The sequence below is a fragment of the Acartia tonsa genome, chromosome 15, assembly GCF_053477335.1.
Source record: "Acartia tonsa isolate MP-2025a chromosome 15, ASM5347733v1, whole genome shotgun sequence".
In the NCBI taxonomy this organism is placed as follows: domain Eukaryota; kingdom Metazoa; phylum Arthropoda; class Copepoda; order Calanoida; family Acartiidae; genus Acartia; species Acartia tonsa.
In genome coordinates, this window is record NC_137274.1 from 12,245,526 (window position 1) to 12,273,223 (window position 27,698).

A 27,698-nucleotide genomic window follows, 5' to 3' on the forward strand; every position below is an offset into this window, starting at 1 on the left:
GTCTGTCCGTCCGTCCGTCTGTCCGTCCGTCTGAAGCTTAAGATCTCGGTAACCACTAAACCGATCGGATTCTACTCTTCAGGGTATATACCTATTGGTCCTGTGGTGGTTTTAAGCTATTTCCTGGGGGGTGAGACACCCCCAACCCCCCAAAAACAAAAAAATCCCCCCCTTTTTTTTTATTTTGCTGAAGATTTCCTTGGTCCTTTGTTAAAAAATATTTTTTATTCCAGTATTTATTTTGAATGAAAGAATAGCAACATTCTCTCACTTAAAACAATAAATATTAATTTTTTTTATCACCTCTTGGGGCAAAGCCCCTAGAGGCTAGGGGCGAAGCCGCTAGTTATTACATAAAATAGTATTAGGTAGATATTATTTGTATTTCAAAGAAAGTAAATTTACTAAATTAATATCTACCTAATATCATTTTATATGATTATTATTGTCTTAATCCTTATTTAGAAAGTTAATTGTTTTGTAATCTTTTTCACAGAGTTATGGCTGTATACATGATCAAACATATAAAAAACTTAAAGACTGTATATTATAAAATAATATTTCATGACTTCAGACAAATTATGCTTTTAAAATAAGTGTGTGATTTTTAAAATGTAAATGGATCAAAACAAATATTATATATATCTAGAGATTAAGGATGAAGCTAGTGTTAATCTTCACCCTGCTTTTCTTTGGTTTTACACTGAGTGCTACCAATGAACAAGGTAAATTTATTTGATTTAGGTTTTTTGTAATAATGGATCTAGGATTTGTTTTAAAAAAGTACCTGTGCAATGATGATATGTTTTTAAAAATTACTAGTGATGTGACAGATCTATCGTATAGATACAAATTACTATCTCATTACCTTTTTCAATGACCTATTTTGTATGATACTAAAATGTGTTCTGCTACTTGGCTGTGTTAAAATAAGCGACTTAATTGGTTGATTTTAATTGACCCAATTAAGAGTAGGCACAAGATCATTGCGATGGGGAGATACAGTTATTTAGCCCTTTCTCCCTCTTGTGTTTTACTCTAATAGTGATGTGATGTTAGAATTAAGTGTTTAAGAAAAGGACATTCTAAAAGCTCAGTTTTTGGTGCTTTTATAAATTGTTCAAGTTGGATAATATAACATTTGGGGCAAGTTAGTACTTCCATTCCGGACTACACAGTTCCCCATTATAACCTAACCTAACCTGACCTTAGGTAATAAACTAACAAACAACTAACTAAGGGAAGAGGGAATCAGGGTTAAACAGGGTACTTTGATGCTAGACAACCATTTGTTGCAAAATTACGTGTCCAACCACAATACCTTGCAGCTCCTGATCGACCAGGTCTTGAGGAAAATTTAAACATCTACTGTAACTAATAGCAGACATAACCTAGACACCTCATATGATAAATATCATGTAATTTTCTCACAGACCATTGGCACCTGGGATTACTTAAAATCTTGCCCGATTTCCTGATTCAAGATCTAGCTATAGGGCTTAATCTTAAGACTTGAGTTAAGATTTTTTTTAGGAAAAAATTTATTGTTTTATCATTATTTTAGATAAGTGCAATAATGGATATGTTAATGGAAAAACAGGTAAACTAATTTTGTATATCTTTATTTTAAATACAATAACATATTTTAAATCTATTAGATCTATTTTTGAATAAATGTTATTTTACTTAAAATCATTTTACTCAGTCCTTAAAATTTGGTGCATATTCTCTGTTTGATAATGAATTTCTGATGAAAAGTGAGTCAAAGTCAAATTTTGCTTCCTTTTAAAGAGTTCTGAAGATCTGCAGAATCATACCTAGAACTTTAAATTGACTTAGATACGTTTTTCATATTGGGATGTACTACTATATTTTAGTATTTTGGTAACATAAACTGCTTTGTTTAAGTCAAAAATTATTTTGCTTTTAACCTGGAAGACTCTGCCAGGTTTGATGCCAGGCTTGTCAAGATGGAGATCAGACCTTTTCATGAAAATACACTTTTTCGAATTTCAGTCTTCTGCTAACCTAAAAAGTACTTAAATTGAAATATGCAGAACACCTAAATTCATCTTCCAAGCCATTCTCTAAGCATTTTATTTCTTTTTTATGAAATAACGGGATTTCAAAACTCCCCTTTGAAAAGGCCTAAAAAATATCTTTTTTTGTCATTTTTTTCACTGCTTATAGTTACAACCTATTAAGATATTATGCTAAAAAAAGAGTTAAAGAAAAAGAATTAAAAGAGATATCAACGCACAGAAAGAAAATTTTTTAATAAAACTGAACTAAGTAACCATTACACATTTAATTTTGGGACTTTCCTTCCAGGGGCTTGTGGAGCAAAAGACCCACCAAAACACTGAAAATATGAGTTCTAAGCAGCACAGCTTTTAAAAAAAATCAGGTTGATATCTTTAAAAATAAGCTCAGAACTTATATTATTAGTGTTCTGGTGGGTCTTTTGCTCCACAAGCCCCTAGAAGGAAAGTCCCAAAATTAAATGTGTAATGGTTACTTAGTTCAGTTTTATTTCAAAAGTTATCTTTGTGTGTGTTGATATCTCTTTTACTTCTGTAGATAACTACTGTTGGCCGAAGAGGGGGGCAATGCAGGGGCACAGAAGTTTAACTGCCAGTTTTTGCCGGTTTAGGTGCTGGAGGCGCCGATTTTTTTTAACTGAGCATAATATCTTAATAAGTTTTAACTATAAGCAGTGAAAAAAATGACAAAAAAAGATATTTTTTAGGCCTTTCCAAAGGGGAGTTTTGAAATCCCGTTATTTCATAAAAAAGAAATAAAATGCTTAGAGAATGGCTTGGAAGATGAATTTAGGTGTTCTGCATATTTCAATTTAAGTACATAAGGCCAAAGATATAATATCCCAAAAATCTCTTGTCAAAGTCTACTCTACACCTAGAGCTGGCGATTTCTATTTTCACAGGTATAAAATGCATGATTTTAGAAAACTGACTGGCGCTAGGTGTAGAGTAGACTTTGACTAAAGATTTTTGGGAGTATATATTTGTCCTTATGTGTTTAAATTGAAATATGCAGAAGAGCTTAAAACTTGCACATTACTGAGATATTGTTAAAACCGCCGTGCTACCGTTATCTGTTGATATTTTACATGCCTGGCGCTAGGTCGCCAGTAGAGATAGAGTGCTGAAATTTTGTACATGTATTTCTAGGCTCCTAAAGTGGCGTTGCTACAAAAGACCTATTCAACAAAAGTCCTACCCCTACAAAAGGTCTACTCTACAAAAGACCTACCCCTACATAAGACCTACTCTACAAAAGACCTACCCCTACATAAGACCTACTCTACAAAAGACCTATGAATATATATTGTTATATAAACATCAAATTTATTAATAAAGTAATACATAATCAATACATGGCCGCAGCGCTCGGCCCCCTGGCCTGCCTAGCCGCGGGCGCTCGGCCCCCTTGCCTATAACCTAACCTAACCTTACCTAAATATTGTAAAAAAAATATTAAAATTTGAAAAAATCTACCAACCACTTTTTGTAAATCAACGAAATTCTAAAGTATAATTAAGTTAATGTACGATAAACATTCATACATTATTACATATAAGTTAGGTTAGGTTAGGTTAGGTTATAGGCAAGGGGGCCAAACGCCCACGGCTAGGCAGGCCAGGGGGCCGAGCTCTGCGGCCATGACCTTCTAGCATTACGATTTTTTGTAGAGTATGTCTTTTGTAGGCGTTGGTCTTTTGTAGAACCGACGAGTAGGTCTTTTGTAGGCGTTGGTCTTTTGTAGAACTGACGAGTAGGTCTTTTGTAGGGGTAGGTCTTTTGTAGCAACGCCCCTAAAGTAACTTTTTAGGTTAGCAGAAGACTAAAATTCAAAAAAGTGTATTTTCATGAAAAGGTCTAATGGAGATGTTCAAAAAATTATGTTTTTCATGTTTTTTTGGACCAGAAAAAAATTTATTACTATAATAATATTATTTGTGTTCATAATCTAGTCTGAACATACAATATATTGCATATTAATAATTACTCATACTATGAGTGCACAAACTATGAGTGCTATAGTGAAAATTTCATCATACATTTGGAAATTGTTAGCCGGTTTTTTTTTACTTCTCCCTAGTTCCTGTTTTTTTTTCAATTAATTAATTTTTAATGTGAGCATAAATTTATTTATTTAATAAATTCTTAAATATTTTCAGGACATTGCTACAAAGTGTTAACTGATACAATGAGAACTTGGAATGAAGCAAAGTCTGAATGTGAGGCCCAGGGTGCAGAACTTGCTTCTATACGTTCAAGTCAGGAGTGGCAATTTGTAAGAGGTTGGTGACAATTCTTTATGCCTAGGTGGTATTAGGCTATTTTTCTACATCATTTTCAAAAGCGAAGCTTTTCTATAATTAGGGTCAGTCCGTAATTTAATTAATTCATTTTTTTGGCCTGGTACTAATTTTCTTACCCACCGAATCATGGCCAAAAAATGTTTTTTTGTATTTAATTTATGTCTCTCGTACTACCCAAATCTCGGCGTTATCAATTTTATACCCCCACCCCCCTAAATAATTGGTTTAGGTTAGGCTAGGATAGGTTATATGGCTAGGGGGCCGAGCGCCCGCGGCTAGGTAGGCTACGGGGCCGAGCGCCCGCGGCTAGGCAGGCCAGATATACAAAAAGATATACAAAAAAGTATCCACCTATACTTAGAACAACTTGGGACAAGTCTAAACAAAATAACTAATATGAAAAGTTGAATTTTCTGTACATACCAACTAACCCCAGTTACAAAAAAACTTCGCTAAAATACTGACTTTTAAAAAAACTAGTATCATGTCAATCAACTTAAATTGTAAACTGTGAACCAAAAAGATAGGTAAATCTGAATAGCAGCTTTATTATTTATTTAGGATGATTTTACTGTAAATATGAAATGTAGATGCATCCTTTGGTTGCATGTTTTCACCATTAATTTTTTATTAATCAGCACCAATGATGCACAAGATCCCAAAAACAGCATTGTGGGAAAAATTGGTGAACCAAAAAGATATGCAAATTCAAAACAAATCAACGGAAAAGTGATTTTTTCACTTTTCTTCTATTTTAAAGATTGATTCTGATAAATTAATGATTTCTAAAGGGATTTATGCATTTGTTATTATGAAATATTGTATAAGGTAGAAATTAATGATTTTTCTAAATATGAAATATTAGAAAAAAATAAAATCACTTTAGAGGACAGTTGCTAACCTCCAGTCTTATGAATAAAGATAAAAATTACTCTTAAAAGTATACAAAAATGTTTTGTGATCACGGTTGGACCCTCAGATGTCAAAACTTTATTTTAGTGTTTGGCCAAAATGACTTTGTAATTGTATCTGTAAGTACGTCTAATAACACCCTTTGCTATTTTTAAAATCCTAGAAAATTTTTTTTGCAAGAAAATTGCATAAATTCGCAACCTTTTTTAGAACCACTACATAACTCGAGTTTTAAAACTTTTTATATAAAATCCTTTTTACAAAAAATATCAATAATTACTTAAAATTAAACCTGAAAGAAAAAAAATCTCATTACACGTGTTAATTTGCATGTTTTAGGTCTTTTTTTGAGGAAAGTATAACTTCCACATTTTTGACAATAATTATATTTTTTTAACATTTCAAAGTAAAATATAATAAAACTTAAACGATTTTTCTTGAATTATCAGTTGAAAATTTCATCAAACATGCAATTTAAGTGATGAAAATTTAATAAAATCATTTTTTGAATGTTTAGAATTACCAATTTTCTACATTTAAAACAAAATGTTAACAAAATTTAAAAACATTTTAACATATAACTTCAAAAATCAATAACATTTTATAAAAAGATGTTTAAAAAAATAAATCATTAAAAGGTATTAAAATGCATTTCAAATTACTTAAAATTAAAACGAGAACATCTTTTTACATTGTATTCTGTGTAATAGAGTTTAAATGACATGATTAGTGAATGAAATATTTCCTAAACTCATTAAGCCTTTTTGTGACTATATTAAAAATAATTTATTTTGTTTTATATTGTTTTTTCATTCAAATATTTGACAAAATTTTCCCTACGTCAATAAAATAAAGTCAGTTTTTTACTGTTTCCAGGTTTTTCTTTATAATTATAACAATTAAATATAATATAAATCTTCATTATCTTTTATTTGAATTATCATACACATTAAAATGTAAAGTATAAGCTAGAATAGCACTTTTTTCAACGAATATTTTAATGACATTATATCAAAATAATTCCTCTTAAATATCACACAACATATGATTGGGAAGTATAGCCATTTCTTGGAGGTATAATATTTACAAAAATACCATTAATTCTGTTTTTATCAGGAGTTAAAAAATTGAACAATTCTAAAACAATGGTTGGCTGTCTAGATATTGAGTACACTAAGACTACGGCTCTGTTCTATTGAAATAACGTTGCAAAAAGAGGGGTTCTGAAAGTAATCTACCTAATTATTTTTAAAGAACCAACAAGTACTGTCAGTATCTTTTTTCTTGTATTCTAGCAGACAATCAAATCATAACACAATTTTCATGATAAAATATTCAGGTTTCTACTTCACATTTTAAAAAATATACTGATCAATAAAATGTTCAAAATTTTACTTTGTACTAATTGAAAAAATATGTTGTAATTCTTATTTTAAAGTTACATTTTTATCCCTGACAAAATCATAGACGACTTTTAAAGGCATCTTATCTAAACTTTTTGAAGAAAAACTTAAAAACGTTAATTAAGTATTAAAACTATTTTCTTCGATTTTTCTGAAGTTATTATCGCATTCTATGGGTTTTTTATTATCATTTACTTATATCGAAAGTGCCAAACATTGTACCCTAACTTATTCATTTAATAAAAAACCAAGCGTGTGATGTGTTAAAAAAATCCATTTTTAAATTTTGATTTTAAGGATTTTTGTATTCATAGCAACCTCAGGCCAAGCAGTATTTAAAAAGAAAAAAAAATGCAATTTTATCTACTCCAATTCATAAGATAATTACAGTAGTTTTTAGAAGATGTTTATATTTCTTGTCAGGAGGATCCATTGGAGATTGCTATGAATACAAAAATTGGACCATAGTTCAATATATGAGTTGTCATCATGGGTATGCACTTTGATAACTTTTGGCTCACCATTTCCACCAGTAGGAGCATCTTTAAGGCCATCATCATCAAAATCAAGATTTTAAAAACATTTTTTTTAACACATCAAAAAACAATTTTGTATACTTTTAAGAGTAATTTTTATCTTTAACATTATTTAGCTTCATCCATAAGACTGGAGGTCAGCAGCTGTCCTCTAAAGTGAAGGGATCGAATTTCTTTTTTCTAATATTTTTTATTAAGAAATATAATTTTTTTACCTTATACTATATTTCATAATAATTAATGCATAAATCCCTTAAAAATTGTTAATTTATTAGAATCAATCTTTAAAAGAAAAGAAAAGTTTTAAAAAATCGCTCTTTTATTGATTTGTTTTTGATTTGCATATCTTTTTGGTTCACCAATATTTCCCTTAAATGCTGTTTTTGAGATCTTGTGCTTCATTTTGATGATTAATTAAAAATTAACGGTGGAAACTTGTAACCAAAAGATGCATCTACATTTCATATTAACATTAAAATTATCTAAAATGAATAATAAAGCTGCTATTCTGAAAATTCAGATTTGCCTATTTTTTTGGTTCACAGTTTATTTTAGAGTTGTTCAAACAGAGTGGAGTTGATAATCATGTATTTCTTGGTGGTTCTGATGCTCAACAGGAAGGTACATGGTTGTGGACAGATGGATCTCCAGGTAATTTATAACTAAATAACTGTATCTAGCTCCCAAAAGGCTGATAGCACAGTCATTGTATACATATCATTAGAACTGGAATTAAAAGATCTAAAGAAAAAAGAAATCGTCAAGAACTAATCATTCAAAGGAAAGGCAGAGCAAATAAAAACGCGCGTTTTTGTGTGATGTGCATTTTTTGCTCATTCATTGTAATTAATAGAATTAATTTTTTTCTTATTAAAAAACACCTTGTATAATATTTCCAATGGGAGGCCATATTAATCAGCCTGAAACCTTCTTATTAGCCTTGGACCAATGCAATACTCCCTGAAAGATCTTATCGCTCATATACACTTACGGGAAGACATCCTGTTACTTTAGTATTTTGGATAGACGAATTAAGTTTTTTTTTTATAAAATCAATCCTGCAATTTTTACTTATGTTTCTTGCAAATGAAATTAAATATTTATTTCCTTAAGGTATTTGTATCACATTTAAGTTTTTTTTTTAGTAACATTCTCTGACTGGTCTACTAGTAAACCTGTTATTGGCACCAATTGGAACTGTATGGTGGTAAACAAATTTAAAGATAACTAGACACTTTAACCCTTACAGATCGGGCCCCAGATCGGGGGTGAGGGGCACTTAGAGCCCCCCCCCCCCCCCCCCTCTCAGCTCATGTTACAAATAAAGACGTATTTTTTTTTCTTTTTTGGTTCATGTGAATTTTTAGAGAAAATTACTTTATCTAGTCATAGCTGTCAGACCGCTCCTTGGACGCTTTTTAGCGGCCAGCCGCTAAATATTAAAACAGCTGCAGAGCGGCAAATTTCAAAGCTAGAATAACTAAATTTTAGGACGAAATTTTATTTTTTATTACAAATAAAATTACTTTTTCTGACCATCGCCGAAAAACGGCAAATAACGGCGGTTACGGCGGTAAAACGGCGGTTGGCGGCGCAAAATAATATTTTTATCTGTTTATGATAACAATTAAATACTGCATACAAAATTGGCTGGCCTAGAGCTGTTTTAAAATTAGGCAACTGGCAGCTATTAAACGGCAAAACTACAGGTATGAAATAGAAAATCGGTCAAAAATCAGTCAAGAAGTGATCAAACGGTCTCTACCCTATACACAAAAGTCATAATGAAGAAATTAAGATTTATTTAGAATTTTTCTAAATTTGGTGCCACCTAACCAACTCTGACCGGAAACCACGACCGACAGATATTCTTATAAAATCAACTCTTGCCGACGCATCATTACTAAACTTAAAAAGTCATGAAGTCACAGCTCTCTATCTTACCTACAAAAAAATTACATTGAAAAAACTAGAGCCCCTCCCCCCGATCTGTAAGGGTTAACAAAAACTAATATTAACTTTTATTAACTGGTATCTTAAAATACCTTTATATTAACTGTGAGGACATTTCTAGTGCTTATATTTATAATTATTCTTGCTTATGTATAAAATATCACTTTAAGGAGCCCTTATTTGTTTATCCCTTAACAGTTGAGCCCCTTGCCGCACCCTAATCGGTTCTATGCCCCCCCCCCCTATTATCTCAGTTCCTATTAGAGCTAGAGGGCTATTTTTTTATGTTCAAGTTCCCTGTTTGATAATGAATTTCTGACCTTAAGTAAGTCAAAGTCAATTTTCGCTTCCTTCACCCTTTTATTTAACAACCTTTGTTTTTAGGTCCTTTTTTACTTAAAATTTAAAAACTGTAATTTTCTTATTTTTGAAGATAGAAGAACAATTTTATTACAGAAAATGTTTATCTTTATGTAAATTTTATTTTAGGAATATCAAAATATAAATTTCAGCGGCTGTGGCTGATCTTGGCAGCTGCCAGCCGCCAGCTGCCGCAGCCGACGGTCAGCGGGAAAACTTATGAAATTTTAATACGCTATATAGACATGTAAGAAAAGCTTAAGTTTAAAATTTGAAGTCTCTAAGTCAAAAATTGCGGCCACAGGAGCCATTTAAAGATTTCAGGACCTGCAGGATCATACCTGGCACCTGAAATTGACTTAAACACCTGTATTTTATATGAGGATGTACTACTAGAGGATATTTTAGTATTTTGGTAAGATAAAATGCTTTGTTTAAGTCAAAAAAAATATTTTTGCTCTTTACCTGGATGCCCCCTCCCCCCGACCGTTAAGGGTTAATGTATTATCAAAAAGAGCATATTTCCTTGTTCTCTATTACATTTCTACACAAGCATATGTAAAATTTCAATTTTACCTCCATTAACACAGGAGATTTTTAGAGTTAAAGTTTTGAAAAAGTGACTGAGTAGAAAGTAACTTTTACATGAAAGGATTTGATCAGCAAAATTTAGGTAGAAATTCTTTTATATTTTTTACTAGAAACAAAAGTGTAAAGTAGGTTTTAAGTTAAAGTCATTTTTTACAAATATTTTTTGAGTCTGTATGCTTTTTGTGGAAATGTATAGAGGTCAGTTTTTATTAAGATATGTTGGGTAATACAACATAGGGTTAAAGAACCCTGCAAGGAAAGAAATTGCCCCTTAAAGGAAGCCTGCAAGAAATAACACGCTCTAACTGCTGAAAGACTGCCACAAGTAGACCAAATACCCCAAATTTGAAGCCTTCAGCTTCTAAAACAAAAAAGTTCTAGACATTTTAAAATTACATTTTATGTACAATGAAAATTTTGAAACAATTGCAATGCTCATGTTGAAAACTTTGAAATTAAACTACGTAACCTAGAAACAAAATTATAAGCTTATTTTTGTCATAAATTTAGGTTTCCAGTAACTAATTATATTTTTACAATAAAAATACCCATTTTTATAGTTAAAATCATTTAAAAAAATTAAGTTTAACTTATGTTGTACCGAGTGTACTGTAGCCAATCAGAAGGCTGAATCAGCTTAACAACCAATCACAGCTGAGATTGTATTAGTTTCCCCCTTTGTTTCCGCTATGATTTTCGTTTAAAAATGCAATTTAAATCGAATTTTTTTCATAGATTTTGACTATGAAATGTGGTGTTTTTATTGTAAAAATGTAATCAGTTACCGGCAATCTAAGTTTCTGACAAAGATAAGGTTATAATTTTGTGTCTAGGCGACGTAATTCAATATTGTTTTTTCTTTTATAAGCATTGGAAATCTTTCAAAAATTTCATTGTACATAAAATGCTATTTTGAAATGCCTAGACCTTTTTTGTTATTGAAGCTGAAGGCTTTAAATTTTGGGTATTGGGTCTACTTGTGGCAGTCTTTCAGCAGTTAAAGCGTGGTATTTCTTGCAGGCGTCCTTTAACCCCCTCCCCCTTTATCTTCAAATAATTTAAAAATAAGGTGGGCATTGGGCTTTAATGTTTGACACAAACTTTTTGGAAAACATTCCTTAAACATTGATTCACAATTCTCGGCTTCTATAATAGAAATGAATGAATTTGTTTATCATTTTAGTAAGTATCTTCATTGATTATAGTCTATTAATGTGCTAATAATGCAAGAACATGATAATATATTGACTTTAAACCTTTCAGGCATTGTATGATGAGAGCTTTAGATGGGTAGATGGTACTTGTTCTAATACCTTCATTGCTCTGTGTAAAAAACACGGTAATTATTGATACTCAAATTGTGTACTTTAACATGATTTATAAGTAAAGAAAATCTTTACCTTTTAAAAACTTTTAACATAAAGTAACAGTAAAAAATATTTTTTCACATTTATTATCAGACAAAATGCTTATGATTTATTGGTGCAAAAAAGTATTTTCACTTTAATTTTGGGCAAATCTAGATTCTTACTAAATTATATTTTTATGAAAAGAGTTCAGTTCATTTCAGGCGCATCTCTCTTTTGGACTATGTAGTTCAGAGAATACGGCCACCCTGTTCCTCCATGATGTCTTGTCCTTGGCATGTTAATTTTAAATTAATTAGGTCTTTTTCTGTGCTCTGTCTCCAGATCATTTTTGGTCGTCCCTGTTTACGTTTACCAGTGGTGGGGTTACATCTTAAGCACTTATTTGGAATCCTGTTATGTTCCATTCTGGGCAAATGTCAGAGCCATTTTAGTCTTTTATATTTCACTTCTGCTTCAATACTATTGCACTTAGTCTTAGCATACAGTTAAATGTTTGACATTTTTTTTGGCCAAAATATTTAGCAAATTAAAATTGTGAAATGCATTAAGTTGATTTGTATCAGTTTTTACAGTTCTCTAACATTCAGCAGGTATTATTTTGCAGGTCCTGACCATCCAGGTCTCCATGAAACTTAAAAGTTCTCTTTGACCCTAGACACAAATTATAAAGATTATGATATTATTTCAGTTACATGTAGAGATGGATTTGTTGATAAATACACAGGTAAACTAATTTTGTATCTTTTCTTTAGATACAAGAAACAATTTTTTAATTTAATTGTCTTCATTGATGAATAAATGTTATTTTACTTTAAAATCATTTTGCTCAATTGTTCATTCATGCTTTCTGATCAGAAATTATAAAAATAGCATAAAAACTTTATACAGTCTTTAACTTTCCCATATAAGACTATAAATCTATAAAAGTGTACTAAATGCATGAACAAGTTAATTCATACAACCAATTAATCTTTGTGCAGGAACATGCTACAATTACAAAGTGTTAACAGAAAGAACTAGCAGCTGGAATGATAGCAGAGCACTATGTCAGAAGATTGGTGGAGACCTCGCCATCATAAATTCAAGTGAAGAATGGCAATTTGTAAAAGGTTAGTGAAAAATTTATATTTCATATTTTTTTTTTTTTTAACTTTAAACAAAATTTAAACCCATAAGTATTAGGGAGTTGGGAAAGGCAAAAGCCCTTTCACCCTCTGGCTTTGATAGACTCAGTTTCTATGTGTAAAATATAAAAAATCTACAATTTTTGCATTTTTTAAGTATTTATAGCTTTGTAATTGGTTAATATTGTAATTTTTAAGTATGCATTTCAAACAAATATTTGATAGATGAATCCAAAAGAGCAATTACTTATGCCTTTTTGAGAAAAAAAAATCTAGTTTGCTTTTTCCATCAATTGAATTTTTTTCAAATGCCTTCTCATCATTTGTATGGCCCTTGGGGTATCTAAGATGATAGTCCCCAAAAAGTTTGTATGTTCTATTCTGATGTTCATTCATGCATTAAATTCAGTCGCTTTTTGTTTGTTTGTTAGACCTAAGAATATATATATAGTTTTCAATGAATAGACTTGAGATGGGTTCTTTAAAAAAAATGTATTAGTATTTAAATAACCAAAAATATTTCGTAAAAAACTTTCAAATTCACTTTAAAAAGCATTCAAAATTGGAGAAAATCTTTTGGTATTTATGCATTTATTATTATAAAACAATTTTCTTTAAATCTAAAGATTATTTTGTACAAAACAAATTTGGTATTATGGCTTTGTTACCCTATTCAACAATATTGACTTTTTTAAGGAGTGAATTGTTATTACATTAAAGATTGCCCTCTTTTTAAATTAATATACTGCAAACTCATATAATTTAAAAAATTGTCTACTTCTTTAAAGCAATTTTATAATAATTAAAAAAAAACATGCTTCTCACTATTCTTTTTTTATGTATCTTAAAGTATAATATGGTTTAAAATAGGTTAGGTTAGGAATAGGATAAACCAATATGCCCCCTGCAGGGGTTAGTCTTTTAAAAAGCTGATCAGTTATTTATACACTGTTTAGGTTAGGTTAGTATAAAAATGTTTATAATAAAACATTTAGATTTTGACATTCCATATTTATTTAAAAACCATGTTACAAAACACATTTGTAAAATGTTTGCATGTTGGTAGCATATTGACTCCTTTACAAAAAGTTGTTCACATCATGTAGGTACACAACAAAATCTTTACTCTAGTCTACACAGCACAAATAAAATAAAACCAAAAATTCAACAGTTTTTATTAAATATTTGGAAGATTTTTTGACATATAATTAAATAACAAACATTATACTAAAGCAATGTCCAATGGGATGTTTGTCCACGACGACTTTTGTCCACTCCGACGTTTATCCACTCCGACATTTGTCCACTCTGACGTTTGTTTACTCTGATGTTTGTCCACTATGATGTTTTTCAACTCTGACGTTTTTCAACTCTGATGATTGGTTCCTATATTTGTCCTAGGACCTTTTCCTCAATTCTTAACTGGCCATTTAGAATTCACTGTTATCCAACATTAATATGAAACAGTTTTCTGCAGTTTTATCAACTAAACCAAGGCATGATTCAGATGAAATGAAGAGGAGTATTCCTTGGATGGTTATGGGTGATAATCTGTTAGTATATTGTATAAATGGTGGATGATGGGTGAAAGGATATATTTCCTGTTGAGTTACTATGGGTGTCTAAGTGATTGGTAATGGGATAAGTAAAACCCCTTATTATTTAAGGGAGCTGGGGGGTACCAAGGGAAGCATACAGATTTTGAGAGGTGGGGGCCATAAATTGTTTCCATTATAAGTTAGTTGCCATGGGTACTATTGTTTAGTTATAAATATGTTATATTTAGAGTCATTATTGAACTGGGCTAGGACGTGAGTAGACAAACAGTTATTTAACCCTTAATATCATGTCTACATCTACATTGTTGTATTATTTTTTAGATATGATAAATGCTATACCATATGCCTATAAGTATTATCTATATCTTGGTGGTACTGATGCTGAACAGGAAGGAAAGTGGGTGTGGACAGATGGATCTCCAGGTATTATCTTTCATAATATATTTAGTAATTCAGTAATCTTCTATGGGGGGCTGTATCAATTGGTCCAACACCATCCTTGGATCAATGGAATACTTCCTTGAAAGTTCAATCTGTCCGATCCATTTACCAGATTATAGAGGTCATATACAAATACTGGAAGTAGGATTCAGTCATTCTGAATTTTCACCCTATTCTTTAGAAGGGATTCCTACAGTATCTTGCTTTTCTTTTAATTGTGTGAAAGGTGAGATTAATTTTCTGACTTTTAAAATTACACAGATATGCAACTTTTTTTTATCCATCATGGCAGTCACAGGAGCTTAATTTTATTCTGTATGAATGTTTTTGCACTAAACAAAAAGTAACATTGATAAAAAACAGCCTACTATACTATATTGGAACGCCATTAACACTTTTCAATAAAACTTAATGAAACTTTCAGAAAATTATTCCTTTATACATATTTACCACATATTTTTTCTTTTACTCTAGGACCATTTTTAAAACTCATGATTTTTTTTACTCCCGGTTTCTAGCCATTTATATATTCACACAGAGTCAGAAAACTAGCTTTTTTTGATTTTCTCTACTGCTATTTAAGATAGATCACTTATTTACATTTACCCCAAAAGCCTTCAGTATACAACTTACTTTGTATGTCAATCTGTCAGTCATGCAATAAATAAGGTATAAAGTTTTTCATAATTTTATTCATTCCAAATGGCTTTAACTTTTTTATCCTTCTCTGTCTTTGTTTTTCTTTTTCTCACTGAAAATTTGATAATTACTTTGAGTCAATCCATGTCTATTTTGTGCTTTGCTAATTATGGATGTTTTCATCCTTGTTACTATTTAGGTTTTCTATTTTTATTGACGTTTGTAACTGTAAAATGAAATCAACCTTCTTGAATTAAGAAAATAAAAACTTTGTTTTTGTGTGTGTCTTCATATCTTTTCAATATATTTCCAATTTATCATATATTTTACACATCTGCCCCAGAAATAAAGAGTACTTGGATGAACCCTAAAATAAAAGTTAAAATATAATTAATTTTTATTTGAATATTGCTCTGATATCACATACAGTGATATTTCTTAATTAATCCCCTTAGGTTATTTGTATCACACTTAAGTTAAATTTTTTTTATTTAGTAACATTCTCTTATTGGCAATCTGGTAAACCTAATCCAAACCGCAAGGATCTGAACTGTATTTTGGTAAACAATTTTTTTTGCTAATCTAGACTCTTTTATAAATGGTTATATATTTCTTTAAACACTGAGTTAACCACACAAATACCGCCCAGGATTCATATATGATTTGATACATAAGGATAGTAACACATAATTAGGCTTCCTATAGGGTCATGGAATTAAGAAAAATTTAATTTAGGAATTAAACCTTAATTATAATTATCAATTTAAACCTTAATGCACCTGTTCATTATCTTTGGAGGTAAAGTTCAAGTGGGTTAATACAGATGTCTCGCGTTCCCCCTTTAAGTGTACACCAACCTTACAGACTCCTGCGTTTGGGACTTCTGCTCTTATCCACTTTGAAGTTTTTCCTAGGACTCCTAAAACTTTTACTTCCTTGTGAAATATTGTGTGGAATGAAAGATTAACTGACTACATTTTTTTATTTAAGATATAAAAAAGTATCTCACTTTGATAAATTTTTATTTCATATGAAACTAGGAAAATTTCTCTAAATGTCCCAATAATGGAAGAACATGATTAAATGTTACCTTTAAACTTTTAGGCACATCCTTCTTTAAATTGGTTATGGCAAGACATAGGATGCAATAGTACCACTTTTAAATTCTCTGGGGTGTGTAAGATACCAGGTAAGTACAAATAAAAGAAAATCTTTCTCTGTTGTTTTTAACCTTTGTATCATATGAAGGAAACAAAGTTGCAGGTTTCATCATATTTTCACAGTAACTTTTCTCCTATTTTTTAATTATATTTCCCCCATTTATCTCAGGCATTAATTGAAATAACACTTGATCAGTCAACAAAAACCCCTGGAAGTCTTTACTTTGCATGTCATTTAGATGTACCAGTGACTACCTCTCCAACACCAACTTCCCCACCTGTGACTGCCTCTCCATCTACAACAACATGCCCATCATGCCCAACTTGCCCACCTGCGCCAACTGGTCCACCTGTGACTACTCTATCTACAACAACATGCCCACCAGCACCAACTTGCCCACCTGTGGTTATTGTTCCAACCACAATACCAGGTATGATCTATCAGGTCCTGTTAATTCAGGTCTCAAGAATTTTTTATACATTTTTGACTGATGGCCCCACCACTTTAAATCCTTGTTCTCCTGCTACAACTTTACCTGCACAAGGTAGAATGAACAATAATTTCAAGACATTAACTGTATTTTTTGTTCAGCTTAAATTTATTTTTAAGTTTTTATCTTATACAAATAATGTATTAGGTAACATAGAGTGTTCTGAGTACAATACTCTCAATGAAGCAGACCGTGGAATATCCAACCCGGGAAGTAAAAATTGTGACCGATTTGGAGTAAAATGGCCCTATGGTAAAACTAGCCCAATGTGGAAAGGAGCCTCTTGGTACAGGTATAGGATTACTAGTAATAAATCGTACCTAAAATAAACTAAGATAATAACCTTTATGTATCTAGATTGGAAGTAAAAGTGAAATCCCTTTTATGAATAGACCATTATTTTTTACAGTTTTAAATTTGACCTGGAACCATGACCCTGAACCTGAAAAACATGTTTAAATTTGTTGCAAATTAAATTGAGTAAATTTAGGATAAATTAAAAGGACATACTTTCATATAAGAATTTGATTATATAGTTGCCTTGCTTCTAATACTTTACCTTGGTTTCCTAAAAACTGTATTACAAAATCAGATGAATTATATTATACAAAAAAATTTGTCCCAAAAAAATAACAGTAGGTTTTTAATAGATGGATTGACTTTTTGGTAACACTTATAGAGTTGTAAGGCTTTCTAATATGTACCTAACTAGGAATCATAATGCAAAGTTTGAAATTGATAGGACAATTTAACATGCCTAAATCAATGAAAAGAGCTAACCTTTCGGACAGACAGACCAACCCTAATTATTGAAAAGCTTCACTTTTAAAAATATCCCTACCCCCCTATTTTACAATCAAAATACCCATTCATAAATTTAGACACCCTTAACCCTTAAATTCTCAAATTCTGATTTTAGCCACACCACCGACTTTTTAATTTAACATCCTCCTTTATAGCTTTCCACCTAAATATTTTTACCTAGGTTTGTTGGTCCTGCAGGGACCAAACTGGCCCAGTCTACTCCCGGGAAAAACCATTGTGGTACATGGGCTACAGGTTGGACTACTGAAACTTTACCTACTGTAGCAGGTTCTACACTAAACATAAAGGTAACACTGTTATACTATTTTCATTATCATCTATTATACAAAGTAGAATGATGTCTGTCCATCCATCCATCTGTCTATCTTAAGCTTAAGATTTTGGTCTCTTAAGATCTCTTAACAGATTATTTTCTACTCTTCAGGGAATATATATTTTTTAAGATATCAAACTTTTTTTAGGTACCTAATTTATTTTTATTACCACTTGGTAATCATCAAGGCCAGGGGCTGAGGTTAAATACATAAACATACATAGTGGTTGCGCCACTAGCTTATCCTAATACCATCTAAGACCTAAGCATCCCTTTTAGTGAAAACCTTAAATGTGTGTCAAGAAGGTTTAAGGCTATTTTATTTGTAACTTTAGGTATTTAAATTGATTTTGGTTATTTTTCAATCTTAGAATACAGTGTCTCTTATGGCAAGAGGCGTAGACATTGGTTGTATGAAGGTGTAAAAAAGGGGGAAAAATGATAACAAAAGTTTGTCAAATGACTAAAAAGATCATAAGCTAGATACAGACACACAGAGACATCCTGTTACTCTTACCTAAGGATAATACCAGGGCATTCACCTATACATATATTATATATATATATATTAATTTAGATTTGTTTTGATATTGGTGGTAACAAATGTTACTATAAAGTTGCTGGAAAAATTACCAACTGTGGAAACTTCTTCGTGTATTATCTTCCTGATGCACCTGGATGTTATCTACGATATTGTGGTGCAAATTAATATCCAATGAAAGGCAAGATTAAATTAAAAGTAATAGAATTTAAATGTTTTGAGTTTTATTTATCTCTGAGAATATTTACATGTGATTTTAAGGGATATGACAAATTGATGATAATTGATGATACACTAAATTACCCCTTCTGTAGATTACAATTAGTGGTTGAAAAGTAAGAACACTCAAATTATTGAACCAACAAATCAAAATTTAGTAAAATTTCCCAAACTTGTTAAGCCAACAAATTTGAATTGAGAACAAGTCAAATAGATACCATAATGTTTACGGGCTCAGGAATTCCCTCTACTCTAGTCTTAATATTGCTATAAAATGATTTTATAGTAGAATTAAATGCTTATGTTCCAATTAATCTCTTTTATTTCAGCTTGAATGAATTGAATGATGATGACCTTGGCCTGGATAATGGAAATGATTATGGAAAAAAATACTTTTATTGAACATTTATTTTGTCTTTTTTTAAAATAAATTATTTTTGGCTTAAATTTTGACTTTCTACTCATTCTATTTATCTAGGAAGTTTATCTGTCTTCTTGTCTGAAGCTTAAGAATTTTATAATTGCTTTTAGATATACTGGAAAGATGGGGGTTGTTTTGGGGGTTGTTTTGGGGGTTCCTTTTCTTAGGGGCCAACAAATAGGTACCTTAGACGTCCGACCTTAGTAATGTACATATCACTGGAGTTTTCACTCTGAGTTATATGATATATTATTAAGGTCACGTAACCCCTGGATAAGAAGCATTTAGAATCCTTATTTTTTTGAAAATTAGTTTTTAAAGTGCTTCAAACTAACTAAGGGCTGAAAAGTAATTTCTTAGGCAAGGGGAAATTTCTTTAGGGACTTTTTGTCCGATAACTTTTATTTCATAATGTTAACAATACAACATGTCGCTAAGTTGTCAGTCCTTTACCAACCTTTGTGTCGACAAAAAGCCATTTTTAAAACAAAATTTTGTGAAAATTATGGGGATATTAACATATTCTGAATCTAAATGGAGAGAAAACCCGGTTGGATAATATATATTGTAAATTGTATTAATCAATAAACTTTTCACTATACAAGGTTTTGTGATTATTTTTTCTGCACTTTGCTGGAAATATTAGCTGAAACTATAACGCACATTATTGATAAATCTGACTATTAATCTAAAATCCATAATTGAGTAAAAGGATATCTGTTTGTCTGTGTGTGTGTACTAAATATAACAATATAGTTCTCCTTTACAGGGCACCTTCTCTATAATATTGGAAAGGTTTTTAGCTTTTTTTGGGAGAGGGTACCAATTGAAGTAAAAAAAAACATAATGGCTAATGTGACTAATAGGTTAAGTGCTTTAGTTAAAAATTCCAAGCTGCTCTTTTGTCTTATTTTTGAAACTTAAAGAATAATATTTTAGAATATGTATTTTAAGTAAATTTTATGTTAGAAATCTCAAAACATAAATTTTGGAGATGGCAGCTGTGTACTTAGCAGCCATTGGCTGCTAAGTACGGCGGTGGCGGATTTTTTTTTTTCTCAGGAGCTTTTTAAAAATTTCTGGAGACCTGGAAGATCAGTACTTGAAGGAACATACCTGGAACCTGAAATTGACTTGAACACTAATATTTCATATCAGAATAAACTACTATAGGATGTTACAGATGCATTAAGCAATACTTTGAAAGAAAAAAAAGTTGCACTCCCAGAATAAACTACCAAAATTTTTCAATGCATGGGCACACCTTCCCCCCTTTTTCCTCCAAGGACAAATTAATTTTGAGTATTTAGGTTTCTTATATGATGTTTAAACAGTAAATGTTGATAACAAATTTAATGTCCAAAATTGATCTACCCTACTGTACATTATCATAATTTAAGAATTTGAAGTAGGTATGAGCATTAGACATAGATAGTCCATCTGACCCCATTTTTTTCAAACTTAAAAAGAAACCTTTGTTAATTTTTTTGTTGTATATGAAATATGGCCCTACAGGCAACATTGTTTTCAACGAAATTTTGCAACAATATAAATTTTAGAAAATTAGTAGAGGGAAAATTCAAATTTTGATCACATGACCAAAAATTGCTGAATATTTTAATATCCTTTCCAGCATTCATCAATATTACGAAAATTACCACTTTAACATAAGAAATCTAGAACAAAATTGAATGTAGATCCATAGGATTATACTATGGACGTACGGATGGACCAACCCCAATTATACAAAAGCTTCGCTTTAAACAAAACAGTAAGGGATCTAAACGGATAAGACAATAGTAGATAAATTGATCTATATCACCAATGATAATACACAAAATAACCCCTTCTGTAGATTAGAATTACAAGTAGATTACAATAAAAATCAATAAAAGTCCCCAAAGCTGTTAAGTCAAGGAATAAGAAAACGTTATTGTTAAACTTTGGGGACTAGCACAATGTCCCCTCCCTCACTAAATAGTAAAGTATTTTTGCATTAATAAAAATTTTACAAGGGAAGGTTTTCTATAATTAGTCTTAAGCTTTATGAGAAGGCCTACAAATAATCTGGAATAGCCAGATAAGATACAATGATGCACAGGGAAAGCTTCACTGAAGAAAAAACGTGTAAAATAGGCCTTTTTCGCGCATTTATCTGCACTGCGAGATAATTATACATTATTGATTTATGGATATTCCAGTTTATTTGTAGGCCTTCTTATGCTGCTTAAAACAAAGTGCGGGCATGTTTCAGCCGTTTGGCAGCTAGCAGCCATTAAAATTCATAGATTTTTGGCATTATTCGTTACCAGCAATATTTTACCGTGAACTGCAGTAGATCCCTTTTTATATAATAAAACACCAGTTTATGAAGAAATGTTTTTTGCTACTTTAATATCCAGTTATCCGGACAAATATCTATATTATAAGGATGTGAACAGATAACCCGGGATATAAAATGTAAATCCTTTATATCTTGGTTTAAACTATTTTTAACAGTGTTGGCTGTGTCCCTAGCATTTGAAGGTACTGTACTCAAAGGGGTAAGCTTTGGGCTAAAAACAGCTTAAAACTATCCCGGGACCTATGTTAATCTTTATTAAGAAAGAGAATGCAATCAATTCATTAGTTATTGCAATCTTGAGACTCGGACAAAAATACCTTACTACTTTATATTATACTAGCTGCTACGCCCCTAGAAGCCTCTAGGGGAACTTAAAGTGAGGGGGAAAATCGAACTCCCACCTTTTATTTGAGTTTAAAAGAAAAGAAAAAAAATTATTTTTGTTTGGGGGGGGGTAATTTTTTTATTAGAGGGTGGAGATACCCTCCCCCCAAAATACTCAAAAACTTTCTCTGAACCTATAAGAAGCTTCAATATAAAGGAGAACCATATTGGTTCAGCAGTTTGAGATCCTTAGCTTCAGACAAAAAACCATAACAACGCAATAAGTATTCAAAATTATTTATAAGTCTGAAAGAAATTTCCACATTTTTATTGCAAAAATACTTGCTTAATATCAGCTTATACCAATAACGAAATTAATTTGAGCAAAAATCACGAAACCTATACGTGGTTTTCAGCTGTAGTTGGGGGGCAACACATCGTGAAATTGACGACCTCTCCATTTGCCCCCCAAATATTATTTTAGATTTATTTACTTGTTGGTTATACTGTGGTATGCGGCAACTCTGGGCCATGCAGAAACCAAGACATTATAGTGATGCTACGCACCCACCTAAATCCTGTTATTCTACAATTGTAAAGCCACCTGAAAATATGTCAGATAACGGTATTGATTTCATCTCTCAGTTGTCCTGCAAATGGAGGGAGGGGTGTTACCCCTCACTCTCCCTTCTTAAGCACTGGAACCTTCCCCTTTAACCACCAAGTTATCAGCACCACCTCAGCCCTGAGGATAAAGGATCTAAGCCTTCCCTCACCTGATAGAATCACCCCCACACAGACTGTTGTTGTCACAGTAATCATCAAACCTTCCCTTTTAAAGTACCAAGACCTTCCACTCAACCCCTCTATGCTTATCTACCTATTGTGCTGTTCTATGGGCTATCCTGCCTCCCCCGGACAGGGATAGCCATCTACCTAACCATTGCAACTATCTATGTTTTACTTGTATGATTTACCTTTAACTATCTTTATTCCTAATCCATATGTATTTATATTATGTTGTACAACTTTAGTAATCCTTAGACCTTCAATAAAGGAACAACTGAATAGATTCTGTTTATTATTTAGTGATTGCTAGAGAAGCGTAGCTTCTCTATAGTATAGGTGTCCACGTCTGTTCACACTGCCGTAGTCATTTGAACTCTGGTGTCTGCCATTTATCCTAGGCGGATACCACAACTTTTGGTGACAGCTGTGTGAGATTACGGCAAACCACAAGTGTAGAGCAGACGCGCAGCTGAGGCTAAGGTACTCCCAGCAGTGAAACTGGCAAAACTGACACAAGCAACCTGAATTACCCACCCTGGATAGCAAGGTCTAACTCTGTATCCGGCAGTTGTGGAAGCGAAACTGGCAAAACTGACACAAGCAACCTGAATTACCCACCCTGGATAGCAAGGTCTAAATCTGTATCCAGCAGTTGTGGAAGCGAAATTCGACGGAGAACCGCGAAGAGCGACGAAATCTAATGGAGGATTGTGAGCTCAAGGGCTGAAACAGGCCTGCGGACTGGCTGAAACAGGCCAAATAATTGCAGACGGCTGAAACAGGCCCATTACTTACTGCGAAAGATAGCGGGATTCGAACCCACGGCGCTGCAGGACGGGACATTCCCTGCCGCCACTCTCTGGATTCGAACCCACGGCGCTGCAGGACGGGACATTCCCTGCCGCCACCCCTCCGGATTCGAACCCACGGCGCTGCAGGACGGGACATTCCCTGCCGCCATCACCTGGATTCGGACCCACGGCGCTGCAGGACGGGACATTCCCTGCCGCCAACTGGCTGAAACAAGCAAAATAGCTGCGAGCTGTGAGCGAAAATACGAGTGTAGTGGACCAAACAGAAGAAAAACTACGTTAACTCCAAGTAGCCTGAGAGGCTACAGCGCAGCCACCCATCTAGAAAAGCAGATATTATATCACATTGTAGGGATTACCACCCTAGTGTGAAGGCTGAACAATAGATTTATGAGCAAGGATTGGTAAACAATTTGTTGTGTATTGTGATAAAAACTAAAAATAGAACAGGCTTGGTAAGCAAATCTGTTGTGTATTGTGATAAGGCCAAAAATAGAACCTAGATGTAATATAACAATGCATTGATAAACAATCTAACCCCCCAAGCCTCCAGCACAACAAATACACCCCTTATTCCAACGGAAAGGGAGGGGCCCACCATCCATTGAAGAAAATACAATCGAGGTGACATAACAACAAGCCCAGGATTAAGGAAAGGGGCACAATTACCTCACCACACAGTTACCTCAAACCTGTAACACCCCCCTCCCCATAGGGAGGGAACGGACGGTTTTACCCCGTCCCCTCACGCGCTTCCCCTCCTACCCACACTTAAATAAGTCCGCCCACAGTGTGGAGATAGCGACCGGGAGAACAGAGCGCCATTTACGGGTCGCAGAGCTTAGGACGCAACAAAAAAATTCAACGGAAAAAGAGAGATCCAGCGAACCAATGAGAAAGCAGATTGAGGGATAGAAGCGCGTTTTACCTGTGTGCACACTCTGACGGCGCGTAGGCGCGTTGCAAGAAGAGGGGATTTCACACACACACAGGAGAGGGGCCACTCTATAGCATACAACAGAGATATTTTTTTAGAAGAAAAACTTGCAAGCTCCTCCCTCCCTATCTACAGTGTGATAAGGAAAACTAAATCAGTTCCTTAGACCAGCTCAGACCCTCAACATCTTCCTAGCCCTGCCAACCCTACTTCAAAGCTGAGTGGCTAGTGAAAAAAAATATATGTATATATAAATACCCAAGTGATAAATAGTGTTGTTTTTTTTGTATCATGGGTGCAAGTAAGTGAATACTAACCTCACCATACAACACTGGAGACTGATATGGTAACTGAACGAAAGTACGCCCACCCTGTGGACATAGCCTGACTTGATGCCCCACACTGGGCAGTGGTGGTGTGTACCTTGACCATAGACCCTCATAGTTGTGAACTATATACAGAGGAAGCGTGATTTTTTTTGGAGCAAGGAGGAAAGCTAGCTAGCTCTGGGGATATTCCTATACACGTATATATATATGGGAGTGTAGCCATATATATAGATAGCCTACATATCCATATATCTACTAGCGGATACGCTCCTAGAGACATCTATGGATACCTAACATATTCCCTTTTATCTCTAAGCTAAGATCTGCTGGTTATCACAGAAATCAAGAGCTATACTGGAAAGGAGAACAACTCAGGCTCAACAGTTAAACAAGACGCTGGCACCAACAGACCAACCCCCTGCTACTTATCATGGGGACGCTCCAGCCACCGAAACTCTTGAGCCAGGAGGACAGAGCCTACGGCTACGTGGACTACCACCCTAATTACACAGCTATAGTATCTATAATAGGGGTGAGCCGGCTCGAACCTCCTTGCGGCGCGGCTACTCTACTCTGCTCCTATATCTATGAGAAATTGTCAGCCCCTAGCCCGACGTGCGGCAATAGAAGACATTCCTGATTGGGCATTAACTGTGTGCCTAGGCATGCTGCTGGCACTGTGGTGGACAGAAGTCTTCATTTGGACCATAACCACCAACATCTGTACCCCACCACTCTCTGCTTCTTCATACAAGGTGCTGCTTCTGTTATTACTTTGGCCTACTGTGTTGAGTACAGTGAACATAAAACACATGCCAGGTCACAGACCCCTGGTCCCTGAGATGCCCTTGTCTGGAAGGGTGACTGAATGTCCGCTGCACAGCTCCTGTACAGTTGGTGCTCAACGCACGAGAAATGGAGATACTGGACTGGGGATTGTTGAACCTGTATGTGTCCTCCTGGGGGTGTTGAACGATGCGACTGAGCCTAATGAGAAGGTGACAAGCTTCAGAGACTTAGTGGCCAGCCCCAAGATGGACACTACCACCAGAACTGAGACTCCAAAGGGGCCCAGCCCTAGGGCCAGTACCACCTGTGTCTGGGGTGGAAAAGTCCTCCCTGGCGCTGGCCTCACCAACCTGGAGGATGGGGAGCTGTCCCAGGGGAATAGGCTCTTCACCCAGATGCCCGACGCGTACCTGGGGGTGGGGGAGCCGCCACCCAAGCCTCCCTGGGAGCCCCCAGGCATGGAACGACTGGGGACCGGCCTAAGGATGGAGAATGGTGACCTGCTGCAGTGGAAGGCTTTACCCAGCACGGAGGGAGCAGGGTTGACCAGCAGCAGTGAGGCTGTTCCCCCACACTCCAAGACCAGATGCCTCTACTCTGTTGAACCACTGCACATGACCCAGCCAAGTCCCCCCATGCTGCTGAAGATGGAGGCCCACCAGGATGCAGAGCTCCAACTAGGGAAGTCAATAAGAAGGCCACCCCCTGCCAAAACCAGAATCACCGCAGGGGCTCCCCACCAGCAGCTGACGGAGCCTGGCAGGGACGCAATACCAGCTGGCAACTCTGGCCCAACTCAGGTGGCTACCAACAGCCTGCTGGCAGTCCAGAACACAGTTCAGGCTACCATCAGTATGGCATCTTCTGGGCCTTGCTGGTTCAACTGTGGGTACCTGTCCACACACTGGCCACAGATACCCCCCAGAGATCATAGCCCCCCTTCCGACTGGCACCATCAACGGCCTTTGCTACCAACTACCTGGCATAACTGGAGGCAGGATCCCTCATGTGGAGAAGCACCTGCAGAAGCTAAGGCCGAGGCTGGCCTCGCCACCCAGGAGAGGAGAGCCGCTGTTGGATGGAAGGGACCTGTGTGTATGGGGAGGAGGCTGAATGTAACCAAGGAGCCACCACAAGCAGCCCAGCACTGCCTGACCCCTAGTAGGGGAGACCCTGTTTGTCAGCTGGTGCCCCAACTGGAGGAGGAGAGACCTGGCAGGTTGATACACCCTGGGGAAGCCGGACTGATGGGACCCAGCTGGACGAAGGAGCGCTGCTGCTTCAACGGCCACACAGCCGCCAAGTGTAGAACCGGTTGGGACCAGGCAATGAAGAAACACCAGGCAGCCCAACAACCTGCATACAACCAGTCTGACACCCAGGTCTACCTGGAGGGAGATGCCCAGCCGTCACCCCAACCAGCTGCCGCCGCTGGGGCCGCGGCTACCCAGGAGTCTGTGCCTCAGATTGGGACCATAGTGGCCAGGATCAACGTGCTGGGAGGAGCGGCTGAACCCAACCGGGTTGGCCTGGACTTCAGCCTCAACCACATGGGACCGGTGTTCGTGCAGCCAACCAACATTGCGGAGCCAGAAGTCCTGCGGCCTCTGCCGGTCGGCCTCAACATGATGGTACCCGTCAGACCGCGTCCCCCGAAGGAGGAGGTAACCCCTGTCACCCCCAGCGAGAGCCGAGGGGCGCTACCCAGCGCCACCGGGACGGTGTACGGGGAGGCCCTGGCGGCCGCCGAGCGGGAGAGGCAAGAGATGCTAGCCAGCGAGTCTGAGTCGATGTATGGGACGCCAACCGGCGTCGCCACCTGGAAGGAACGAGAGGTGCTTCCCTGCACCACCCAGCTGATGTCTGGGGCGACAACCGTCGCCGCCACCTGTGAAGACTGGGGGGTGCTATCCAGCGCCCCACGCTGGTGCCTGGGGCAACAACCGTCGCCGCCACCGAGAGACCTGGACCCCAGTGAAGACTGGGGGGTGCTATCCAGCGCCCCCACGCTGGTGCCTGGGGCGACAACCGTCGCCGCCACCGAGATACCTGGACCCCGGAACGAGCCTGCAGCCCCAGAGGAAGGGGTGAAACCCGTCACCCCCAGTCAGCCAGAGCCCCCAGCCAGCAGGGAGAGTCCAGCTGTCCCTCACCCTCAACTGCGTCCAGCT

At 35.3% G+C, this 27,698-nt stretch overlaps 1 protein-coding gene across 1 annotated transcript; it reads left to right on the top strand.

Moving 5' to 3' along the window:
* The first annotated feature begins 658 nt into the window (after positions 1-658).
* Positions 659-18,739, top strand: LOC145306905 (sperm receptor for egg jelly-like). Its single transcript, XM_080149245.1, has 15 exons — positions 659-725; positions 1,565-1,600; positions 4,202-4,324; positions 7,752-7,847; positions 8,342-8,403; positions 11,364-11,439; positions 12,159-12,194; positions 12,451-12,579; positions 14,475-14,576; positions 15,729-15,793; positions 16,338-16,422; positions 16,590-16,853; positions 17,032-17,176; positions 17,870-17,996; positions 18,600-18,739. Exons 1-15 carry the CDS (start codon positions 659-661, stop codon positions 18,729-18,731), a joined length of 1,545 nt encoding a protein of 514 aa, XP_080005371.1. The 3' UTR covers positions 18,732-18,739.
* The last annotated feature ends 8,959 nt before the right edge of the window (positions 18,740-27,698 follow it).